We start from the raw sequence: 19,363 nt of genomic DNA, 5'->3' as shown, positions 1-19,363 counted from the left end.
CCAAGTTCCTGCCCCACCCTAAGCATTTTTTTTCACGGGGTTCGAACCCAGGACACTCCAGGGGACGAATCCCGATCAAGGTTTTTTTTATGTCTGTATGTGGGTCAGGCGCGCCAGACCATTCGGCCAAGTTCCTGCCCCACCCTAAGCATTTTTTTTTCACGGGGTTCGAACCCAGGACACTCCCGGGGACGAATCCCGATCAAGGTTTTTTTTATGTTTGTATGTGGGTCAGGCGCGCCAGACCATTCGGCCAAGTTCCTGCCCCACCCTAAGCATTTTTTTTCACGGGGTTCGAACCCAGGACTCTCCCGGGGACGAATCCCGATCAAGGTTTTTTTTTATGTCTGTATGTGGGTCAGGCGCGCCAGACCATTCGGCCAAGTTCCTGCCCCACCCTAAGCATTTTTTACACGAACTGAATTTAAACTATTTGATTGCGGCACCTACCGGAATTTACCGGCGTGCAGTTCCTGGGTTAGTAGTTTTGTATGCTATGTATGGTGCAAACACTAAAGCGGCACTTTTTGGTACCAGTCTAGTAGTGATAAACTTTAGGAACTGGGGTCGAGTTATAAAAGAAAAACTCTTTTGGTATTGCATGGTTTTTCAATATTTGGTTCCTGTTATTTTTCGTTTGTGTTTTTGTGGCTAAACCTTTTTTTGTGATTATGCAGGGTAAACGTACCAAAACGTGTCACATATAACATCCTTTTTGTCCAAACGGAACAATATTGCAACGTTGTATGTGTGTTTTTTATGAAGTAGATGGGCCAAACAGCAAGCGAATTTAACCAAAAATAGTTACACAATAAAACTTTGCCAAAAACCTCTACTTAGTTGTTAATACTCTTTGTTCGGTAGCCTACACTGCATCTGTTTGGACCCACACAATACATGTAATTTGTAAAAACCTGAATATTTAATTTTGAATATTGGTTACATACACAACATTTTTAAAATGATGTAATATACATGCACATTAAATGGTTTAGAAAAGTTGCAAAGTCAGCAAAGCACTTTTTACAGCAATAATTGATACCAAACAATTTCTTTTCGCTTTATCCACAAGCAATTCGTTCCAAAAACTTGATGACATCACACGTTCATGTCGTTACCGTTGACGTCATCTTTCTTTCCGTTGATTTTAAAGTGTGACATCATTGCTGACATCATACTTTCCATTGAGCTTGAACGATTGTCAAGGATTGCAATTTTGTCTTCCAAAGATTCAAATTTCCGATCCAAACCCTTGACCTTTTGATCCAGAGACTCGATCTGTTTTTCAAGCTTGTTGGGGTCGTTCTAAAAAAGCATTGTTAGGAAACAAAGTGTTGAATAGCAATCGAATAACATTTTTTGGAAAACTTTAAAGCAGACTGTGTTAAATCCCAACCCCTTTTGAGCATGCTCGACAGTTTTACCTTGAAAACAAATGCATTTAAAGAGCATTGAAAAACGTTTTGCGTTATTTTATTCGTGAAAACGGCTTGTAGTAAGGCTGTCACTTGTTGCCTGCCTCTCGGGGAATATATAAGTTTTGTCAACACACTTTGATGTTCAACATGTCGGTTACTCATGATGAAATAAAAAATACCAATGATGAATTAAACAGTACTTTTTGTGGTAACTTCAATCGTTGTTAGAGATGAGAAAATCACGCAACAAACAATAACTAGACTAAATAGATAAGTATGTCGTAAAAGATTATAGAGACAGACAAACAGCTTCCATCAGTTTAATTGTTAAAAACTAGGGCCTTCTCCGAATACCACAGAGGTAATTGTTGCAACAAACTATGGATTGAACTCACATTTGTTTCACAGCACTGCATGTTCAATTAATACAAGCTGCGAAAACATAACGCTTGCCCAAAATACTTGCTGCATGTATCCCACCTTTTCATAGTTGAGGGCCTCATTGATGACTGAAGAACTCAAATTCCGCAGCGAATGCAACCATTGTATAAATCTGGAGGTCCGCCGGTATTTATTTGGAAAGAAGTTCTGAACTTTCATCATAAACCGACGTCGGATAAACTTGGGTAAAGTGTAGTGGATATCAAGAGTTAGTTTCAACTGAAAAAAAAAACTTTTGAAATAACGCAATAAAGCTTGGACAGCATTCTTAACACTGCAGAGTTGTAAGTTGGGCCGGGTTTCGGGCTTAGGTTTCTTGAAAAAAAAACGGACCGAGTTCGGGCCTGACTTTACACTCTGTGTCAGTATTTTTTTTAAATTAATTTAACTATATAGCTAGTCAGTTGCTGGACCTGACCTAATGTCAAAGAGCCCTAAAGCGCCTTGTTTAAGACCAATTGTCTGTTGTGTTTGTTCTCTTGGTCTTTTCTGGGGGGTTAATGTATACGCCTGTCAATCAAACTGTCGGCCCTAAACGGGCTGCTCAAAAACGATTCGGGTTCGAGCCGGGTATCGGGACTGTACATTCGGGTTCGGGCGCCAATTTTAGGCCCGTTTACAACTTTATATCACTGATCAAAACGGGTTTTAAACTGTTGGACAATTACTTTTGCTTTGACACGATATGTTTAGCTTTTACCGAATATTCGTTTTCAGTTGTAAAATTTGCAGCCAAATTGAAATTTATTCAATTATAGGCAGACGATTTTAAAAACTGTTTCACGATCCCTATGCAGTTAAACCGATTATGCGATTACCCGGTATGCAACTAACCGAATTTGTCATTTTTAAATTTTAAGCGCACTAACCTGCATCGCCAAACTTTCGAGGTATGCGTTGTTTCGCACACTCTTGATGTCGTCTACAGCGAGACCGACCTGTTAAAAACACAAATTTAGTGGACCGTGCCCACATTTGATATTACGTCAAGGCATCTACCTGTAAATTCATTAAAATGATGCTCATGAAAATGATAAAGATTGCAAACAAGCTGTAAGACACAACACGGTAGTTCACCTGCGGATAAAATGTAAAGTTGTTAAAAAAATGTAAATGCTGACACAGAACTGAATTTTTAGTCAAAAAATGAATTTCTGGAAATTACATAAATTGTCAATTAACTTAATTAAGCTCGTTTGGCAAATGTATTGTTTGTACCAACGTATTTAGAACCCTACCCAGGTCGCCTTCATCTGGGTAAACACACTAAAATCACCAAACAAAACACTCATGAACAAAAACAACACCGTAAAATACGCAATGCATTTTAAATGGCAATGGCAGTCTTCGGCCATAGTGCCACCACATTTTATTTATTTGTTTTAAATGTTGTTTTTTTAATTTGTATTTCCCTTAAGCAACAATGTGCCGCAGTACATTACTGGTAGTTCAAATAAATAAACTGCATTAAAATTGTTTATTAGGTCTATCCTATACAGCAGTTTTTAGCAACCGCCGAGCCGCGCCCGGTGCTAGTCCGCGACGAATTTGTTACCGGGCAGTGTGGATTTCGGCTTAAATGCTTTAGGTTTAAAACATTTTCCTCTTGCAACCTGGGGATGATAAACTAATTTAGGCGTTTTTATTGCAATATATTTGTAGTTTTTTGAAGACCAGTCTGAGATAAAATTTTACTTTCAAAAACGGCCCGCAGTGCAAAAAAGGTTGCCGCCCCCTACTCTATAGTATACACAGAGCTTTTCAAACGGGGTTCCGCGGAACCCTAGGGTTCCGTACAGCCCTTTCAGGGGTTCCGTGAACTTTAAGGATTGCACGGGGGTTCGCAGCGGTTTGGTGTAGCAATTCCAACACGAATGATTCATAATATCATTGTTTTGAACAGCAATGCTCGCCAATACCATCTAGTTAACCTTTGTTACACCATTGATCAATTGTGACGTAATAAATAAAACCTTGATACACTTTAGCTAAATTGCAAGATAAATGTAGAAACGACCGTTCCAAATACATGGCAATGCGTTTGAATCGTTTAATTGAAGTCAACCTTTATGATGTGCTTTGGATGTGTTAAGTAAAAATGCATCTTTTTTCTCTGATGTAGCCTACTTGCATTACATTCATTAAAATTATTTTATGGGGGTTCCGCAAATTTTGACACAATACCTTGAGGGTCTTGTGCCACTAAAACGGTTGAAGAGCACTGGTATACAGGTAAGCACCACCACTTTAAACAGTAGCATAGAGATGGCAACGCAAACTATTTTGAAGGGGTTATGTGCATTTTTTACATTTGGAGCCGAACTGCACTGACCCTGCTATAAAATGTTCGGGCCGAAACCAAATATTTGACCATAAGACCAAATCAGGCCGAGCCTATTTTTTGTTCGTAAAATTTTAAGCTTTAATTTCACACATCAAAACCAAAACAGCGGCATAGCATATTTAACCAAAACTTATGTCGGTTTAATTTAAATAAATGCAGAAACACCACTTTTGCCTACGGTTATTTACATACTAACACAAAGCTATCACTTACGGTGGAAGTAGCTATTGTGTGATTGTCCAATCCAGTTTCAATAGCCATAAATTCTGCCACAAAAATGTCTTCGAACTGAAATTCACCGATCATCATAAGTGTAGTCTTCATTACCGCGTGATTCAAATCACGAAAAGCATACTAAACACACCATTGGTTACTTAACGCAGTGTTTTTAACCGGTCAGTGCTATGTGATAGATCGTCAGGTGTTCCGCAAGAAGTTTAGTAGTTTAAATAGTCCATGCAACAGCGGTCGAAAATCCCTACTTTTTTCACAATGGGGGTGTACATAGGTATTTATTTAAGGAAGTATTTATTCACTTTCAACAGTTTTGTCCCTTCGTGATTTGCTTCATTGATTGTTGTGTAATAATTAGACTCGTTGTGTAATAATAAGATTCCAATTGGGTTGGTGTTCCGCAAGATTATTTTGATGCATGAAATGTTTCGCAGCTCAAAAAATATTGACTTAACGTACACTACCGATTAAATTTTAGAATTACAAACACAAACTATGAGCAAAAACACCATGTACTCCGACGTTAAAAACGTTGTTTTAATATAATAATCATTGCTTTTGTGACAATAGTAATCAAAAAAAAAAAAACCAACCTGATTTTGCAGTAAACAATGAAAACTGTACGCGAAGCTGACTGTGAAGAGAAAAAATACGACCATGAACTTCAGAAATGTGCGAAGGACATGAGTAAACATCAGTACATAAAGTCCCAACGTTGGCACACTTTGATAGGACGCAAGAATAACCATCCACGACAGAAAAATACTAATTGCTCCAGTTTGCCACTGCCAAGCCTACAGCAACAAATAGTTTAAAAATAATTTCAGCACCCGGAAATTAAATGCATCACCTCTCTGACACCGACGTAATTAGGTCCCTCTGAGCTGGTGTCTGAATAAACAGTCAAAATCGCCAGAACGTGAAGCGATACATCGAAAACATTCCTAAAACTAAGTAAGTAAGCAATCCTTTGCAAGTATACCAGGTACAGCTGAAAGAGAGTAAGTTTGCAAAACTGTAAGACACGGAATAAATGACAACAAACAACCAAAAAATGCATTACATATATTTCCCCAGAGATAGCTTGTCCTCTGAGTTGAAGTTACTTTGAGCAAAATGGGTCTAAAAAATGTTACCTCTTTTAATATGCTTAGGGTTGAGAGAACAATGATAAAGTATTTGGCAATTATTCCCCATGAATTGTAGTCATAACATGGTCCAAAATTAGGCTGCGCTTCGGGGCTTATCGCAACACACGATGACGTCACGTTACCGGAATCTGTCAAGAAGTCTAAAACTATTAACAAATTGCACGTCTGCAAAAATGTTGGCATGCTTGTTCTTTCTTCTCAGTTGACTAAATACCTCAACACAAACGGTTGCTATGGTACAGAGGAGGACGTTTTTATTTCACACTTTAAAAAATATTATGTGGGTGATAGTTGTTACTCAAACCAAACAACCAAAAACAAGATACATTGTACTTTGTATATTGACCTTAGTGCAGTGGTTCTCAACCTTTTTTACTATGCAACCCCCTTTAGAGATTTTCTAACACCACGCGACCCCTATACATACGCACACACACAAGAAGTTTAACTACCAGCATGTGTTGATTGTGTTCATCACACATTTGCAATCTTAACGTGGCTGCAATAGTTCGGCGTTTTGCTGTATTCCGGAAAACCCCTATTTTTCACTAACTATTTCACTCTTTCGTGTTTTTTTTATGTTAAGAAAAACCAAAACCCGCAATTATAGAAGTATACAATCGCAAATAATGTTGCGCCCGTTCTAAATCAAACGGTCGTGTGAGTTTCTACATGCTAAACAAAAGTCACAGGGAAAGTTTTTATGATACAGATAAAGTATTCCGTGTTCGGTTACGTCTCCGCGACCCCCTCAAAAGTGCTTGGCGACCCCTTGGGGGGTCGCGACCCCCAGGTTGAGAAACACTGCCTTAGTGGAATGCTATATAACCACCGCATTTTTTTAAAGTGAAACAAACTTGGAACTACCCTTACCCAGATAAATTTTTGCAACCAGGATTATTTAGCATATTTGGAGCAGGGAATCGACCGGAACTGAACGCGAACCTGCGAACCGGCTTGAGCGGTTTATATCAATAAACACGAACCGTAAATTTTATTATTTTAGAAACCTAAACCAAAGTTGAAACACTTATTTTGTTTAGCCTTGAAACCGATCCAGTAAAAATGCAGCCTGTAATATTTCTTGTGATTGCCAACTAATCATTTATTTCAAAACAACGTACTAAAGAAGATGCGAGATGATGGGCACAATTGGAATTAAAAAGTATGGATTTCAAGGCGGTTTAAACGCCGCAAACCGGTTCGAACCGGATCAAAACCCGTAAGTATAATTAATCTGAACGCCTAAAAAATAAAAAAATAAACTAATCAGGACCAGAGCCTGTGTGACAGGCGGACTTTCTGATTTAAAAAAAGTGAACTTACCAATAGAGAAAGGTGGAGGCATCGTGAACATGTAACTGTGGAAAAAACCCACGAATGTTAAATGAAGCAGAAGATTGAGAGCGTACACAGGATCCACAAATTTTTTCCACTTGTAACACAACAAACTAACCACTACTGGATGGCGCAACAGACTCTCTCGCTTCTTTTCAACCTGCACATAAAATCACATGGCCTAAAATCATTCTTTTGGGATTTAAAAAAAATATTACTGTAACGTTGAAAATGTTTTTAATTTAATAGCATTATGACCGTAAAATATAAGAGAACAATAAAATTTGGTTACTAACCGTTGCACTTAAAATAATGTTCTCACCATAATGTTAAGAGGGTGATTTTTCTTAAGCAGGTTTAAGTCATCAGAAAATGGAACTGCCCTATTACCAAACCCCTGCCAAAAAAATCACAGCATTCCGTCTAAAGTTCTATCAATGAAAACCATGAAGATTTATTTATATTTCCTATTATTACCTAATTTTTTGAAAAAAAAACATTTAGGTTGTTGCAAAGGCTTGCATGAAAGAAAGCAAGTCTAAACGAACCTACAGAAATACTTACATTTGTCTTTTTTATTTAAATCGTGCAAAAAAATAAACCCATTTTTCCAAATGTATTCAAACTTGTATAGAATACTTACATCTCCAGTAATCCCAGGCCATTCTTCGCTGATAAATTCATCGTCCAAAAATTCATAATCAAATGTAACCTTTGTATACACAGCATTACAGTAAGGAATCAATACAGTAGTAAACTGAACCAAATAGTGACGACGGGTAGGCAAGATTTATTTAACATCACAGGTTTGTTACCCAAATAAAAAAATCAAATAAAAAAACACATTAACAATTCGAAACACTATGCACAGATCTGTTCATAAATTTTTTAACGAATATAACGCAGCAAATGGATGCAAAGAGCGACCTTTTGGCGGATGCTGAGGCCATTATTAATAAAATGAGGCCACATTAGTCACACCCGATTTTAAACTGTATAGAGGCGCATAAAGGTTGATAAAAAGGCAATTATTTATATGTCATTAAACTCATAAACAGTTTATTTGGGCATTTTCTAAAACTGCTATATTAAGTTATAACAAAACTGATTCCTCTATTTGAATCGTGGTTTAGTAAAAAGAAACTTCCAACTTGTGTTTTAAAAAACTTGTGTGACAACATACTTTTTTACACGAAATAAACAACCTTCAACTTCAAGCTAATCTATTGGTTTTATATTAAACGATGAACTTTTTTGTGGACACAAAATTTTGAATGACAAAAACGGAAAAGAATTCAACTATCAATTAAATGTAAAATGTGCTATACTACCTGGTAAGAATCGTCGTGGACAGGTTGCTCGCCTTTAACCATGCATTTTGTCAAAACCTCTTCAGCGATCTCCGGCATTTTCCGAATTAACTCTCTCATAGGGGTGTCAATTAACCCATCTTCCGCGAGATAAAAAAAAATGACAAAAATTGTTAGGTAAACCCGGAATAAATATAGTCAATACAGAAATCCGAAAATGCAATAGTATTTTGTTCACTCCTATACAGATATAGCATTGCCAAGTCAGAGTGTGTTAGTAAGGCAATATTTCTAACACCAGCTGGGAAAAAGCAGTACTAAATTGGCCATGAAAAAACATGTAATAGCGCTAACTCAGTTCATAAAGCGTGAGCCCTGAAAAGGCTCTAGTCGAGGGATCAAATCCCATCACAGGCGAGACTTTTTTAGCATATGCCTTGCCTTTAGGAAATCGGCTTTATTCGGTACGCAGACTTTAATAGACCTGGCATCTACCATGATAAACAATGTTTGCTATTTGTTAATGCGAATGTGACCTCACGGTCAAAAAACATACACGTCCTGTAATAGATACTTGACAACAATCCGTTGACCCACCATCATGTACAATATATTGACTGCTGTTCCTCAAAGCTTCCCTCCATTTTTCGGTCTCCAATATCGCTCGAACACACGAAGTATTTCCGGAAATAATCGCAAAATCCAAAGCGTTTCTTCTATCTTCAGACAGCTGGGTTACATCAGCTTTGAACCTGTCAAGAAAAAGCACAGCTCATTTATCAGTCACTCAAAGTAAGAATTGCCTCATATGTTAACCCTAGGACCCCATGCTTTTAACGGTGCAAAACAACTGCGTATTGATGGTTTATCAATTCAACGCAAGAGTAGTACTGTATTGTCCTTAATGTTTATGGATCACACATTGGGGACATCAACGGGCTTCAAAATCTTAGGGACACTTCCTATAGCTACCCTAAAAATTGTATATTTTAAGATGGAATCACACTTTCTTGACCAAACTGTTTTAAACACACCATCTGGACAGTAAAAGAAAAGACAAAGATAGCAGAGGCCCTCAAATACGTTTTAAAACTGCCATTTCAACCATATCTGGGAAATGAATAGGAACAAAATGCGTTTGCTTTATGAAAACCGCCCGGACGTCATTTCCTATACCAGGTGATACTAGGAAATATGCTTTTTTAGCCTGTAAGTATAAAAATAACACTTACTCAAGAAGAACACGAACCACGTCAGCATTTCCCGTTCCGCAAGCCAAGTGCAATGGAGTTTTGCCATTCTTGTCTTTAAAATCAATGATAGCTCCAGCTTTTACCATCACCTACAACGCATTATCTATGGTAGAGTTGCTACAACTCACGTCAGAGAGACTCACGTCAGAGAGAGCTGCATTTATCAGTTATGCAGCTAAAGAGGGTTAAGGTTGGGAAGTAAATTTTTGAAAACTTTACATAGGATCTAAAATTTAAAGTTCGTTTTATTGAATTTTTAATAATAATAGCTAACCCCGACCCTGATAGACCTAACTGTAGGCATATTTGGAGATATACCGTTTCAAATAGTGCTCTTTGCGCCACCTATCGAAAATTAGCTAAACATGCGACATGAGATTGCGAAACAAAGCGGACAAAAATACAGACAGTTTTTTTCTTCTTTGCCGGAAGGCACGTTATTAGTTTTTTATTAGTTTTAACACAATGCCGATTATTTACGTCTGAAGTTTCAAACTAATGTCAACTCAACCCATTAATTTGGTCACAAAGGTTATCTAGTGCTACTGGTCCAGAATGTTATTTTAATGTTGAAATAAACAATTAAATAGGCGCTACTTACTTCCAACATATTCCTGACAATTTGGATGTTTGACCTCTCTTTTGTTGCACAACCAATCACACGATCGTCAACCAAACAGTGAAGTGCAGTTCTACCATTCGTATTGCAAACATTTACACCTGCAATCAAGTCAGGCAAAATGTTTTTCTTCAATGATTTATCATGTTTAATCTATTTGATATTACGATTGTGACGATGGACACAACAGTCCTACGTCTTTTAAAATGGTTAGGTTTTTTCAAATAAATCTTGACTGTGCACTGCGCGACACATTATAATTCGTCATTTTTTGATCGCCATGTAGCCGTTATCTCCCGCGTAGTTAAAAAGCAGTATACTTCCTGCTGCCGATTACAAAATGTATAATTCAGGGTGCAATTTTACTGGTTCGGTTGAGATTCAACGCCAAAAAATCTAGGGTTTAAGTACGGTTCTGTTTTTTAAGAAAATTTAATCAACGGTTATCCGATTCGGGTTTACGAATTAAAACGCTCAAACCGGTTCACGGGTTCAGTTCCGGTTCGACTGAATACTTTAAACTTTAAAATCCACCTACTCATTTATGGGCTTAGAGAAAAAGGGTTAAACTAGTGATGCACCGAACCCGCCTAAAAAGGTTCGGGCCGAAACCGAATATTCGGCCACGAGGCCGAATAATTTCGGCCGAATCAGGCCGAACCTAAAACCGCATTTCTTATGGGTGTTTTTAACTGAACCTTGTGTTGTTGATGCAAGTGAACTCAGTTATGACAACCAAAATCACTTTCACAATGCGAAAGCTTCACTAAACTTGTAACATTTCGCAGACAATGTGGCAAGTATTTTATAGATACAAAAAATAGTTAATTTATGATGTTTCGTATTGGCGAAAATGAAAATTTGGGTATTAATTCCATGCAATCAAAAAGTTCGGTTTCGGCCGAATTTAAAAAAAAGTTCGGGCCGAAACCGAAACATCGAAAAACAGCGTATTCGGCCGAAATGTTTCGGCCAACCGAAACTTCGGTGCATCACTAGTTAAAACCACTGATTGAAAGTCATCGGCATTAAGGCTGCTTTCTTACATCATTTTACTACACACTTAGGACTAATACATGTACGTGGAATTTTGCAAAGCATCTGTTGTTGTTGCTGGTGTTCCTCTTATCTCTAGCAGCTTAGACATGACAGACGTTACGAATTACAGGATGTTACGTATTGTGGACATCGTTCTGTTTAAAAAGGTGATATAATACTGATGTTGAACTGTCTTGCCTTCGGCATGTCCACAATTATAACAGAAAACCGACGAAGAAATTCTGTTAAAACAGTCGCGCAGTCAGTTTCAAAATTAAATTTCCTTTTGACTACCATTGCACTCAAAAGGCGTCGACAACACGTCGTTTTCAGACGAATATTTTACTGGTGGATTCGCATCATTAGCCATAATATCGCATTGTAATTGTCCGTAACATATAGTTGTAATTGGGTTTGTCTATTTCGGTTTTCCACTCAACGGTATAAAAATGGTTTGAGAAACACTGTGTTAAACAACACAAATTAAACCTTTTCCTTATATGTAATATTTTAGGGGTCGAAATGGGTCGTAGTTTGACAACCCGTAACTTCCAAATTTGCAAGCGCATAACAAGAGATTGTTTCGGTTGGTCTTTTTTCTGCCCCACTACAGTGCAAAAAAACAAGCAATGGCACAATTAGCCCCACATGCAGGAACTGTAACATCTGGTCTGGGAATATTGTGTTGTCTTGCAGAGTTGTGACTTGCAACCCCGATCAAGAGTTTTTTTTTATGTGGCTCTATTCTATGGTGCTGTAAACACTGTTTTTTTAGTTTTGTAAACCGTCAAAAAAAATCACTAGGGTTCCATCGACCTGTTTAGACCTTGTCGCTTTTTTTTAACTATCTTTACAAAAAAAATTCCTTTCCGAGTATGTCTTTAATCCACATCACAACAGATTTATGGGGTCCTTATGAACTTGTAAAATTAACATAAATTCATAACTGGGATTTGCCCTGAAGCGTCAATGCAGACTATAGCGATCATAGCAGTCACAAAAAGACCCCGGTCGTGGGTTCGATTCCCACGGCAGGATATAGAATTTTCGAGCCTTTACGTCTTTCCATATGGAAATGCTGAGCTGACCAGCTGATTCAAAAAAACGTCTGAAATGGGCCTGGCGTACTTTGATTTATGAACTTCCACAGTGTCTTACCAATTCCGTTCTTCACGATTAATTCGCACATTTCCACGTGTTTGTACTTTGCCGCATAATGCAGGGAAGTGGAACCAAATTCGTCTTTTATATTTAGTTGCTGAATAACAAGTCGAGAGCCTGGAAGGTCGCCATCAGTCTTGTCAACATGCTTTGGCTAAAAGTGACAAGTGGTAATATCAGATCAAACTTGAAGCTTGGGATCTCTCATTGTGCCTATTTAAAATTGTACTAAACTACTAAATGATTCGCAGTGATTTTAACAAGATAATATATTGAATGTTTGCAACAGTACGACCTGTCGAAAGCGGAAAACAGAGAAAGTTGTATCAACTATTTTATTTGGTAAAGTAAACAGGGTGTCAGGCCGCTATGAAACATAAACAAGTAACAGAATAGTACTTACTTCAAGCAACGCTTTAATCAATAGTTTCGCGCATTTTGCATAACCACCACGCGCTGCATAGTAAAGGGGCATTTTCCCATGTTTATCTTCCATATCAAAGCAGGACCCTTTGTCCAGTAGATATTTTAAAAGTTGTATTATTGACGGTTCTTCGACGACTCGGTCATAGCAAATGCTTTTCAGCAATAGGTGGAGAGCAGTTTTACCACTACTATCACATTCGTTGAAGTCTGGTAAACACGAATCAAAGTATTAAATCGCATCTACAGCTATAGAAGTTGTCAAATAGAATGGCTTGTCCCATTTAAGGTATAATCTTGGATACAATTATTATAGCTGTGAATATAAAAAATACAAACAGTTTTGGACAAAAAAGTGGAATTAGTTTACAAAAAAAGTCATTTTATTACAGGGGTTTTTAACCAGGGGTGCACGCACCCCCCAGGGGTACGAGAACTGTTCCTAGGGGTTGCGGGGATGCTGGATAAAAATTAAATTACAATGGTTTTGTTATTTAAACAGTCACCGAAGGGGGTGCGAAAATTGGTTGGTGATTTGAAAGGGGTGCAGCAAGGAAAACGGTTAAGAACCACTGTTTTATTATTTTATATTTTCGCTGCTACTTCCTTTGCGGCTACTACCACCTAAAAATCGTTTTAATAAGGAGTAAATATTTAACTTTGCAATTGCATTTTCTAGGCTGAATTCAGTTTTTTACCTGCTCCTTTCTGCACTAGCAATTTACACAGGTCGACACGTTGGTACTCGGCAGCGTAATGCAGGGAAGAGTGACCATCATCATCTTTCATGTTTAGTTGTTCGTTAACAATTGCCGAATCCAGTTCATGAAATTCAGACTCCCCCTTTTCTATGTCATCAACCCTCAACCTCTGCAATGCATTTGATATTTTAATTCAAGATTAATTTTTCAAATCCAGAAACAAAATATATCGAGATACACCGAAACGTGTTCACTTTAAAGAGCAGGCTATAGTTACAACTCACATTTTTGTTGTTTTCAATCAACAGTTCCGCGCATGCCACGTAACCGCTGACTGCAGCATAGTGAAGTGGAATACAGCCATAATTGTCCTTGATATCAACTCGCGCGCCTTCGTCCAGCAAAGTTTTCAGTTGAATGCTTGGGCACTCTTGGTCTACCAAGCCGTTTAAACGAGCATTAACCAAACGATGAACCACAGTCCTTCCTCTTACATCACGAACATTAAAATCTACAAAATAAACACATGTCGAGAACTCATGATCATGATCTTATATTCACCATATGGTCCAGAGTTGCATGCGGCCAAAAAATCAAGGCCCGAACCCAAACATACAAGCCCGAATCCCGATTTCAATTGGATATTTCAAAACGAGGCTCTCATAAGGCACGAAATTTGGCGAAAATGCGGCCGAGTGTATAGTCAGGCCCACATCAAGTCCGTTTCATTAAACCTTGTGCGGTTTATCAAGATAGTAGATACTTTTATCACGAAGTCATTGTTCAAGATACTCAAATACTGATTGAAAATATCGTGTGATCAGCACATTACTCTGGACGATGCCTAGGCTATATTGGACAGAGATAAACCTTGCATAAGTTTTAACACTAACAATTACAAAAATATTAAACAATCTTAAAAAAAAATTGGTGATTGAGTCTTAAATGTCGGGATTTGGATTATCCGCGATAACTTTGGCAAAAGGTTCCTAACCTTCCATCTTCACGCGTACGTCACACAAGTCATCGTGTTCGTTCTTAGGTCCGAAGTGAATCGATGTGCGATCAGCATTATCATCTTTTATGCTCATTGTTTCGTTTACGATTGGCGAATCGAGTTTTTTAAGTTTAATTTCCATCTCTTCTACGTCCCGAACGCTTGACTTCTGTGATGCAAAAAAAAACCTTTTGAAATGAGAACCCGATATGTTTAGTCCTGTTACATGGTAAATGATAGGTGAACTTTGTCTGCTCACAACAAACTGTGGTGTATTTAGGGCTTTGCAAACTCGGTGTTTTAGCCTCTGTTTAAATAGTGGATTTATGGTTCGCTTTTGCCATTTTGGGTGTCAAGTCTCCATGAAGCATTACTTCCAAACCTTTGTTGTCCATATATCTTTAAAATCACAAACCAGTCTCTCACTCTCTGCTGTGTTTTCTAGAAAGTAGTAACTTATATTTATTATTACCCAAACCTAATGATTTAACATCTTTACACCCTCTAAGAACAGGCACCCTGGTTTTAACAACACATCTTGTTAAAGGTGGAAGCATCTGCATTGCCAGGGCTAGAAAATGAAATCCTTTTATACAATGCTGGTACCAGTTACCACAATTTTTTTCACTATTGTTGTTGTTTTTAAAACACATACGAACAGCTGTGCGCAGACTCAGCAATGCAACGCAGGCAAATTATCACGTAAGTATTCCTAACTTCCAATTTTTCTTTAGCTCATGTTTTGAAGAATAAATAGTGTGTTTGCATGTTGGAAAATTATCAATGGTTTCTTCCATAGCCACACTTAACCGTATCCTGGTCTTAATGTGTACTTACATATTAAAGGAACTTGGTTGATATTTTAACTTTGTTAGCTCATCTTTTGTAACATGAACTGCAACCGAAATTAACTCCTAAAAGTGATATGCTTGACCAAACAAAACAAACTTTTAGTTTACATATTACCAGTCTTGCAAGAAACATTGTGAAATATACTATCAAAAACATCATCAAAATATGGAAGTATTGGTCTTTCACGTTTTTAAACCAGCTTGTTTGATGGTAATGGCACAAACTTTAAAACCATTTGTGTCAATATTAAACAAATGTTAAGGTCAATTAAAAATTAGCAAAAGCAAAATATAATTGTCCCTATGTATGTTAGAAGGCCTACATTTAAAAGCTAGCTTTATTTTTGTTGACATTACTGACAAGGGTATACTTACCTATATTTGGTCAGTGAAGGAAAAATACCTTTCAATGGTTTCATGCATACACTTTAACATAAACAGAAAAAAGCTTTCTTTCTTTGTGGCTAGTGGTTTTTCATCAGCATCTGTCAGAACCAACATACAATATTCACAACCAAGTGGTGCAACATTATCATTATTGCTTTGCCAACACGTACAGAATCTTTGTGTGCAAAACGTTTTGGTCAATAACCTTTTTTCAGCATTGACTGCATGTAAAGACTACACCCATACCTGACAATAAAAAGAACTGAATGTTTCTGCAAAAACAAACAAACAGTTGTTTAAGCTTTTGTGACCTAATGGTTTCTGAAGGCCAGTTGATAAAGTCGTTATTTTTTTCCTAAATGTTCCATTGCGTTTAGAGAACCCAAATATATGCAATATAACCAACATGCTTACATGGCGTTAGCATGTCAATTACTTGGGCTGCACAATCTTGATCACAATAAGTAAATATATATTAGGTACCATTTTATTGTAAAATGCAAAGAAACAGAAAACATATTGCATTTTGTTGCCGCAATTTTAAACTTGGCGCCATTACACGCCAAATTTCCCTTGCTCACAACGATTCACGTTGGACTAAATCATGCGTGACGATTACGTAACAAATCTACTAATAAACTACGGTATGGTGAATAGTTTTTGGACTTAATGCGCCTTGTTTAAGTCGTTTTCCATTATTGTGTATGTCTTCTTGGTTAAATTCTGTACAGCTGTATCAACTCTGAATTTGCTTGTCGAAAGCTTCCTTCCTTCAGTAGATTGTTTTGCCTACGGTACTAAGTTTTACTGAAGCCGCTGTCTCTATCCTTCTGTTATTGCATACGTTGTACATTGCCACTAAATTTATAAGCCTTAATTTTAGTGTAGCCTACATAAACTATCTGTACTATCTGTAGAAAAAATGCTGCGGTGCGGCCTCTGGTACACAACATTGGCCTTTTCCTGGTGTTATAGTCGCCTTCACAGGTCTTTTTGATTTTTTTTCTTAATGTATGAGGTTTACCTTTTTCGTTGTTCAATATCTACAGAACAGATACCAGAAATTTACAGAACGCTGTAGATATCACGTTCCCCATATTTAAAAATGGACAAGGCATATATATACCAGAGTTGGGCATGGATCCGGATACCGGATCGTGATCCGGCAGAATCTTCGTTTTTTGACGGATACCGGATCGGATCCGGATGCTACTTTACAGCTGCCGAATCAGGATCCGGATTATCCAATCCAGTTTTTTGTACAACATACTCAGGGAAAATAATATAATATTTGTGAATTTTTGTTGTATAAAATATTATTCTTCCCCCCCTGCATACTAAGTGCATACTGCATATAGGCCTAGTGCACAAAATATCAGGAAGGATTACATTTTTGTCAAGAAGGCTGAAATTGTATGGGGCAAGTATTCAAGTAACCGTCGACGGCAATATAAATAGAAACTTGAATTGAACATATTTGCTGTGTGTCGTGTGCAGTTGTGCACCCTTAAAACTCATAAGGTTATGAGTGTGTCCTGTGTTTTTGTGTTGTTGTAAAATCTGGTTATCACATGACATAGTAGGCCTACCGTAAACAGTAACGTGCAACAAGGGAGTAAGGGACGCGTTATACGCCCTTATAGAAGGTGAAAATTTGATGATTAAGAAGTTGCATACTTCAATGGAGGTTATATTTCTTTTATGTTGTGAGATGTTAATATTTCTTTGTTGTTTCAGGCTAGATGTTACATTTAGATAATTTTTGTATTGAACTAAACAGTTCTAATAAAATTAGAAAATTTTCGGATATTTTTCGGATCGGATCTTATTGTTGCTCGAAAATTTTGGATCAGGAGCGGAGCGGAAAATCACAATTCAGGATCGGATTTCGGATCTCAAATTTCCCGATCCGCCCACCTCTGATATATACCACACAGTAGAGCAAAAGAGAAATAGAAATTTCCAATACGTCGCTGAAATGCTCTTCACATACTGGCTATAAGAATCTACTAATAAGCTATAGTAATAAGCTTATCTTGTTGAGTCCCGTGATAACAATATCCTAACATCCCCAAAGCAAAAAAGAATGAGGAAGTTGATCACCTTTCGTTATTATGATTAATAACTAGAAAAAGATTTTAATACGGATGTACATTAAAGTCTCGTCTTGGCAGCCACAAGTGAAACGTTGTAAAAGCTTGGCTTTGCCGGACGAAAAACGCTGTTTTCTTAAAACAATTCTAGCACCTTTACAACGATTTGAACCTAAAAACGCCAATTGCATGCCTACTTTCTTGTGGATAGCGTATCAAAATCATTACAGAATTTCTGAAAACTTAATTTAATGCGCACCAAACGCGGTAAAATGTTTTTACGTATATCAGCACAGATAGGCTATTATTGGTGATGGTCCCGCTACATTACGGAAATGTAGTTACTATTTTTGTTGACTGTTACACGGGTAACTTATGCTTATGACTTTCAAATGATCTATGATATGTACAGTTTGCAGTAAAGCAACAGAAACAACATTTTTCTTAAATTTATTTTAGGGAAATGAAACATACACGTCGAAGAAAACCTTTTGGGGAAAAGATTTAAAAACTGCACAATGATCATATATACATGTCATTTGCTTTGCTGCTTTGTTATGCAACACAACAACAAAACAGCAAACACAAACGAATTGTGCAAAAAAAAAATTAAAAAAAACAATTTGTAATAAACGTACAGAACAAACATGACGTTACATGACTAGAATTTAGCATATATACAGGAGCCAGATTGAAAGTGTCCCGATTAGAGTGTAGGAGTGTATGTTATTTTTAGTGTATTTCAATGTGTAATGGTGACCCCGACGTGATTTGAAACGAAATGTTACCTTCTGAATCTAACATTCGTTATAATCGTTGTACGCCTGTTATAATTTTGTTTGTGTGTTGTCTTCTGTTTTTGAGTATTTTGTTTTTTTGTCAACTGGGATAATGTTTGCTCGTTTTTTTTACCGCGTTAACGCACAGTTGCTTCCGTTTTTGAGCCCGACACTTCGTTTGCTGTCACAGAGATCAACACAAACTCTTTTTAATCCTCGTGCGTTTGAGTCAGCCTTTTCTAGTTTCGAATTTTCTCTTCCCTTTATAGTGTTGCCTACTAGCACTATGAAATCGTTTGAAAAAAAATGTTGCATTGCAGTTGAACCTATCTTCTTTGGAATTGGAACCAACACATTGAAACACACCAAATTTAACATCACGTTAACCATCCCGGCAATAACAGTGAACCAGACGAGGTGCAATCATGTAGTAGAAGTAGGGATGGGCCGAGTCGAGCAAGAACCCGGTCCTGAGAGTCGCTGTTTTCGAGGCATAGTGCTCGGGTTGCACAAACCGACCCGATCATTTAATTTGCATATTTATTCCCAGCCAACATATGAAACTAGCGTTTGCTTGAAAACGAATGTTTTTGACATCACAATGCACCGAGCGTACTCGGTCGCCGACCATTTTTGTAACCAAACAATCTTCTACCAAACAGAACTTTGTAGTTTTAACCATTTTCTAGTTAGAAGTCAGAATATAATTTTGGTTGCACCAATTGATTGTTACCAACTTGACAGGTTGCTTCGTAAATTAACACTAAACGTTGTAATATCCGACAGACTGGTCTTAAGAAGTCGATGTTAAAAGCAACACAGGAA

General features: G+C 37.4%; 1 protein-coding gene across 1 annotated transcript; it reads right to left on the bottom strand.

The window, feature by feature from the left end:
- Positions 1-900: 900 nt before the first annotated feature.
- LOC145229056 (transient receptor potential cation channel subfamily A member 1 homolog) lies at positions 901-15,718 on the bottom strand. Its single transcript, XM_080094310.1, has 21 exons — positions 15,655-15,718; positions 14,426-14,597; positions 13,716-13,942; positions 13,429-13,600; positions 12,711-12,940; positions 12,305-12,461; positions 10,091-10,209; positions 9,469-9,578; positions 8,834-8,988; positions 8,258-8,376; positions 7,570-7,638; positions 7,249-7,323; positions 6,915-7,086; positions 5,574-5,716; positions 5,288-5,428; positions 5,031-5,231; positions 4,417-4,557; positions 2,859-2,936; positions 2,729-2,797; positions 1,899-2,078; positions 901-1,305 (listed from the first exon to the last, which is right to left on the bottom strand). Exons 2-21 carry the CDS (start codon positions 14,568-14,570, stop codon positions 1,099-1,101), a joined length of 2,910 nt encoding a protein of 969 aa, XP_079950436.1. The 5' UTR covers positions 14,571-14,597; positions 15,655-15,718; the 3' UTR covers positions 901-1,098.
- Positions 15,719-19,363: the final 3,645 nt, after the last annotated feature.

This window comes from Phallusia mammillata, chromosome 5 (genome assembly GCF_965637545.1).
Source record: "Phallusia mammillata chromosome 5, kaPhaMamm4.hap1.1, whole genome shotgun sequence".
Taxonomy (NCBI): Eukaryota; Metazoa; Chordata; class Ascidiacea; order Phlebobranchia; family Ascidiidae; genus Phallusia; species Phallusia mammillata.
The sequence above is the reverse complement of the archived record's forward strand: the minus strand, read 5'-3'. Positions and strand labels throughout refer to the sequence as shown.

Coding starts and splice junctions, on each gene's coding strand:
- LOC145229056 (XM_080094310.1), bottom strand. CDS start 14,570: ATGGAAATTAAACTTAAAAAACTCGATTCGCCAATCGTAAACGAAACA. Junction 10,210..12,304: donor AATCGTGAAGAACGGAATTG/GTAAGACACTGT, acceptor ACTTGATTGCAG/GTGTAAATGTTTGCAATACG. Junction 5,717..6,914: donor GCCTCCACCTTTCTCTATTG/GTAAGTTCACTT, acceptor ACTTCTTGACAG/ATTCCGGTAACGTGACGTCA.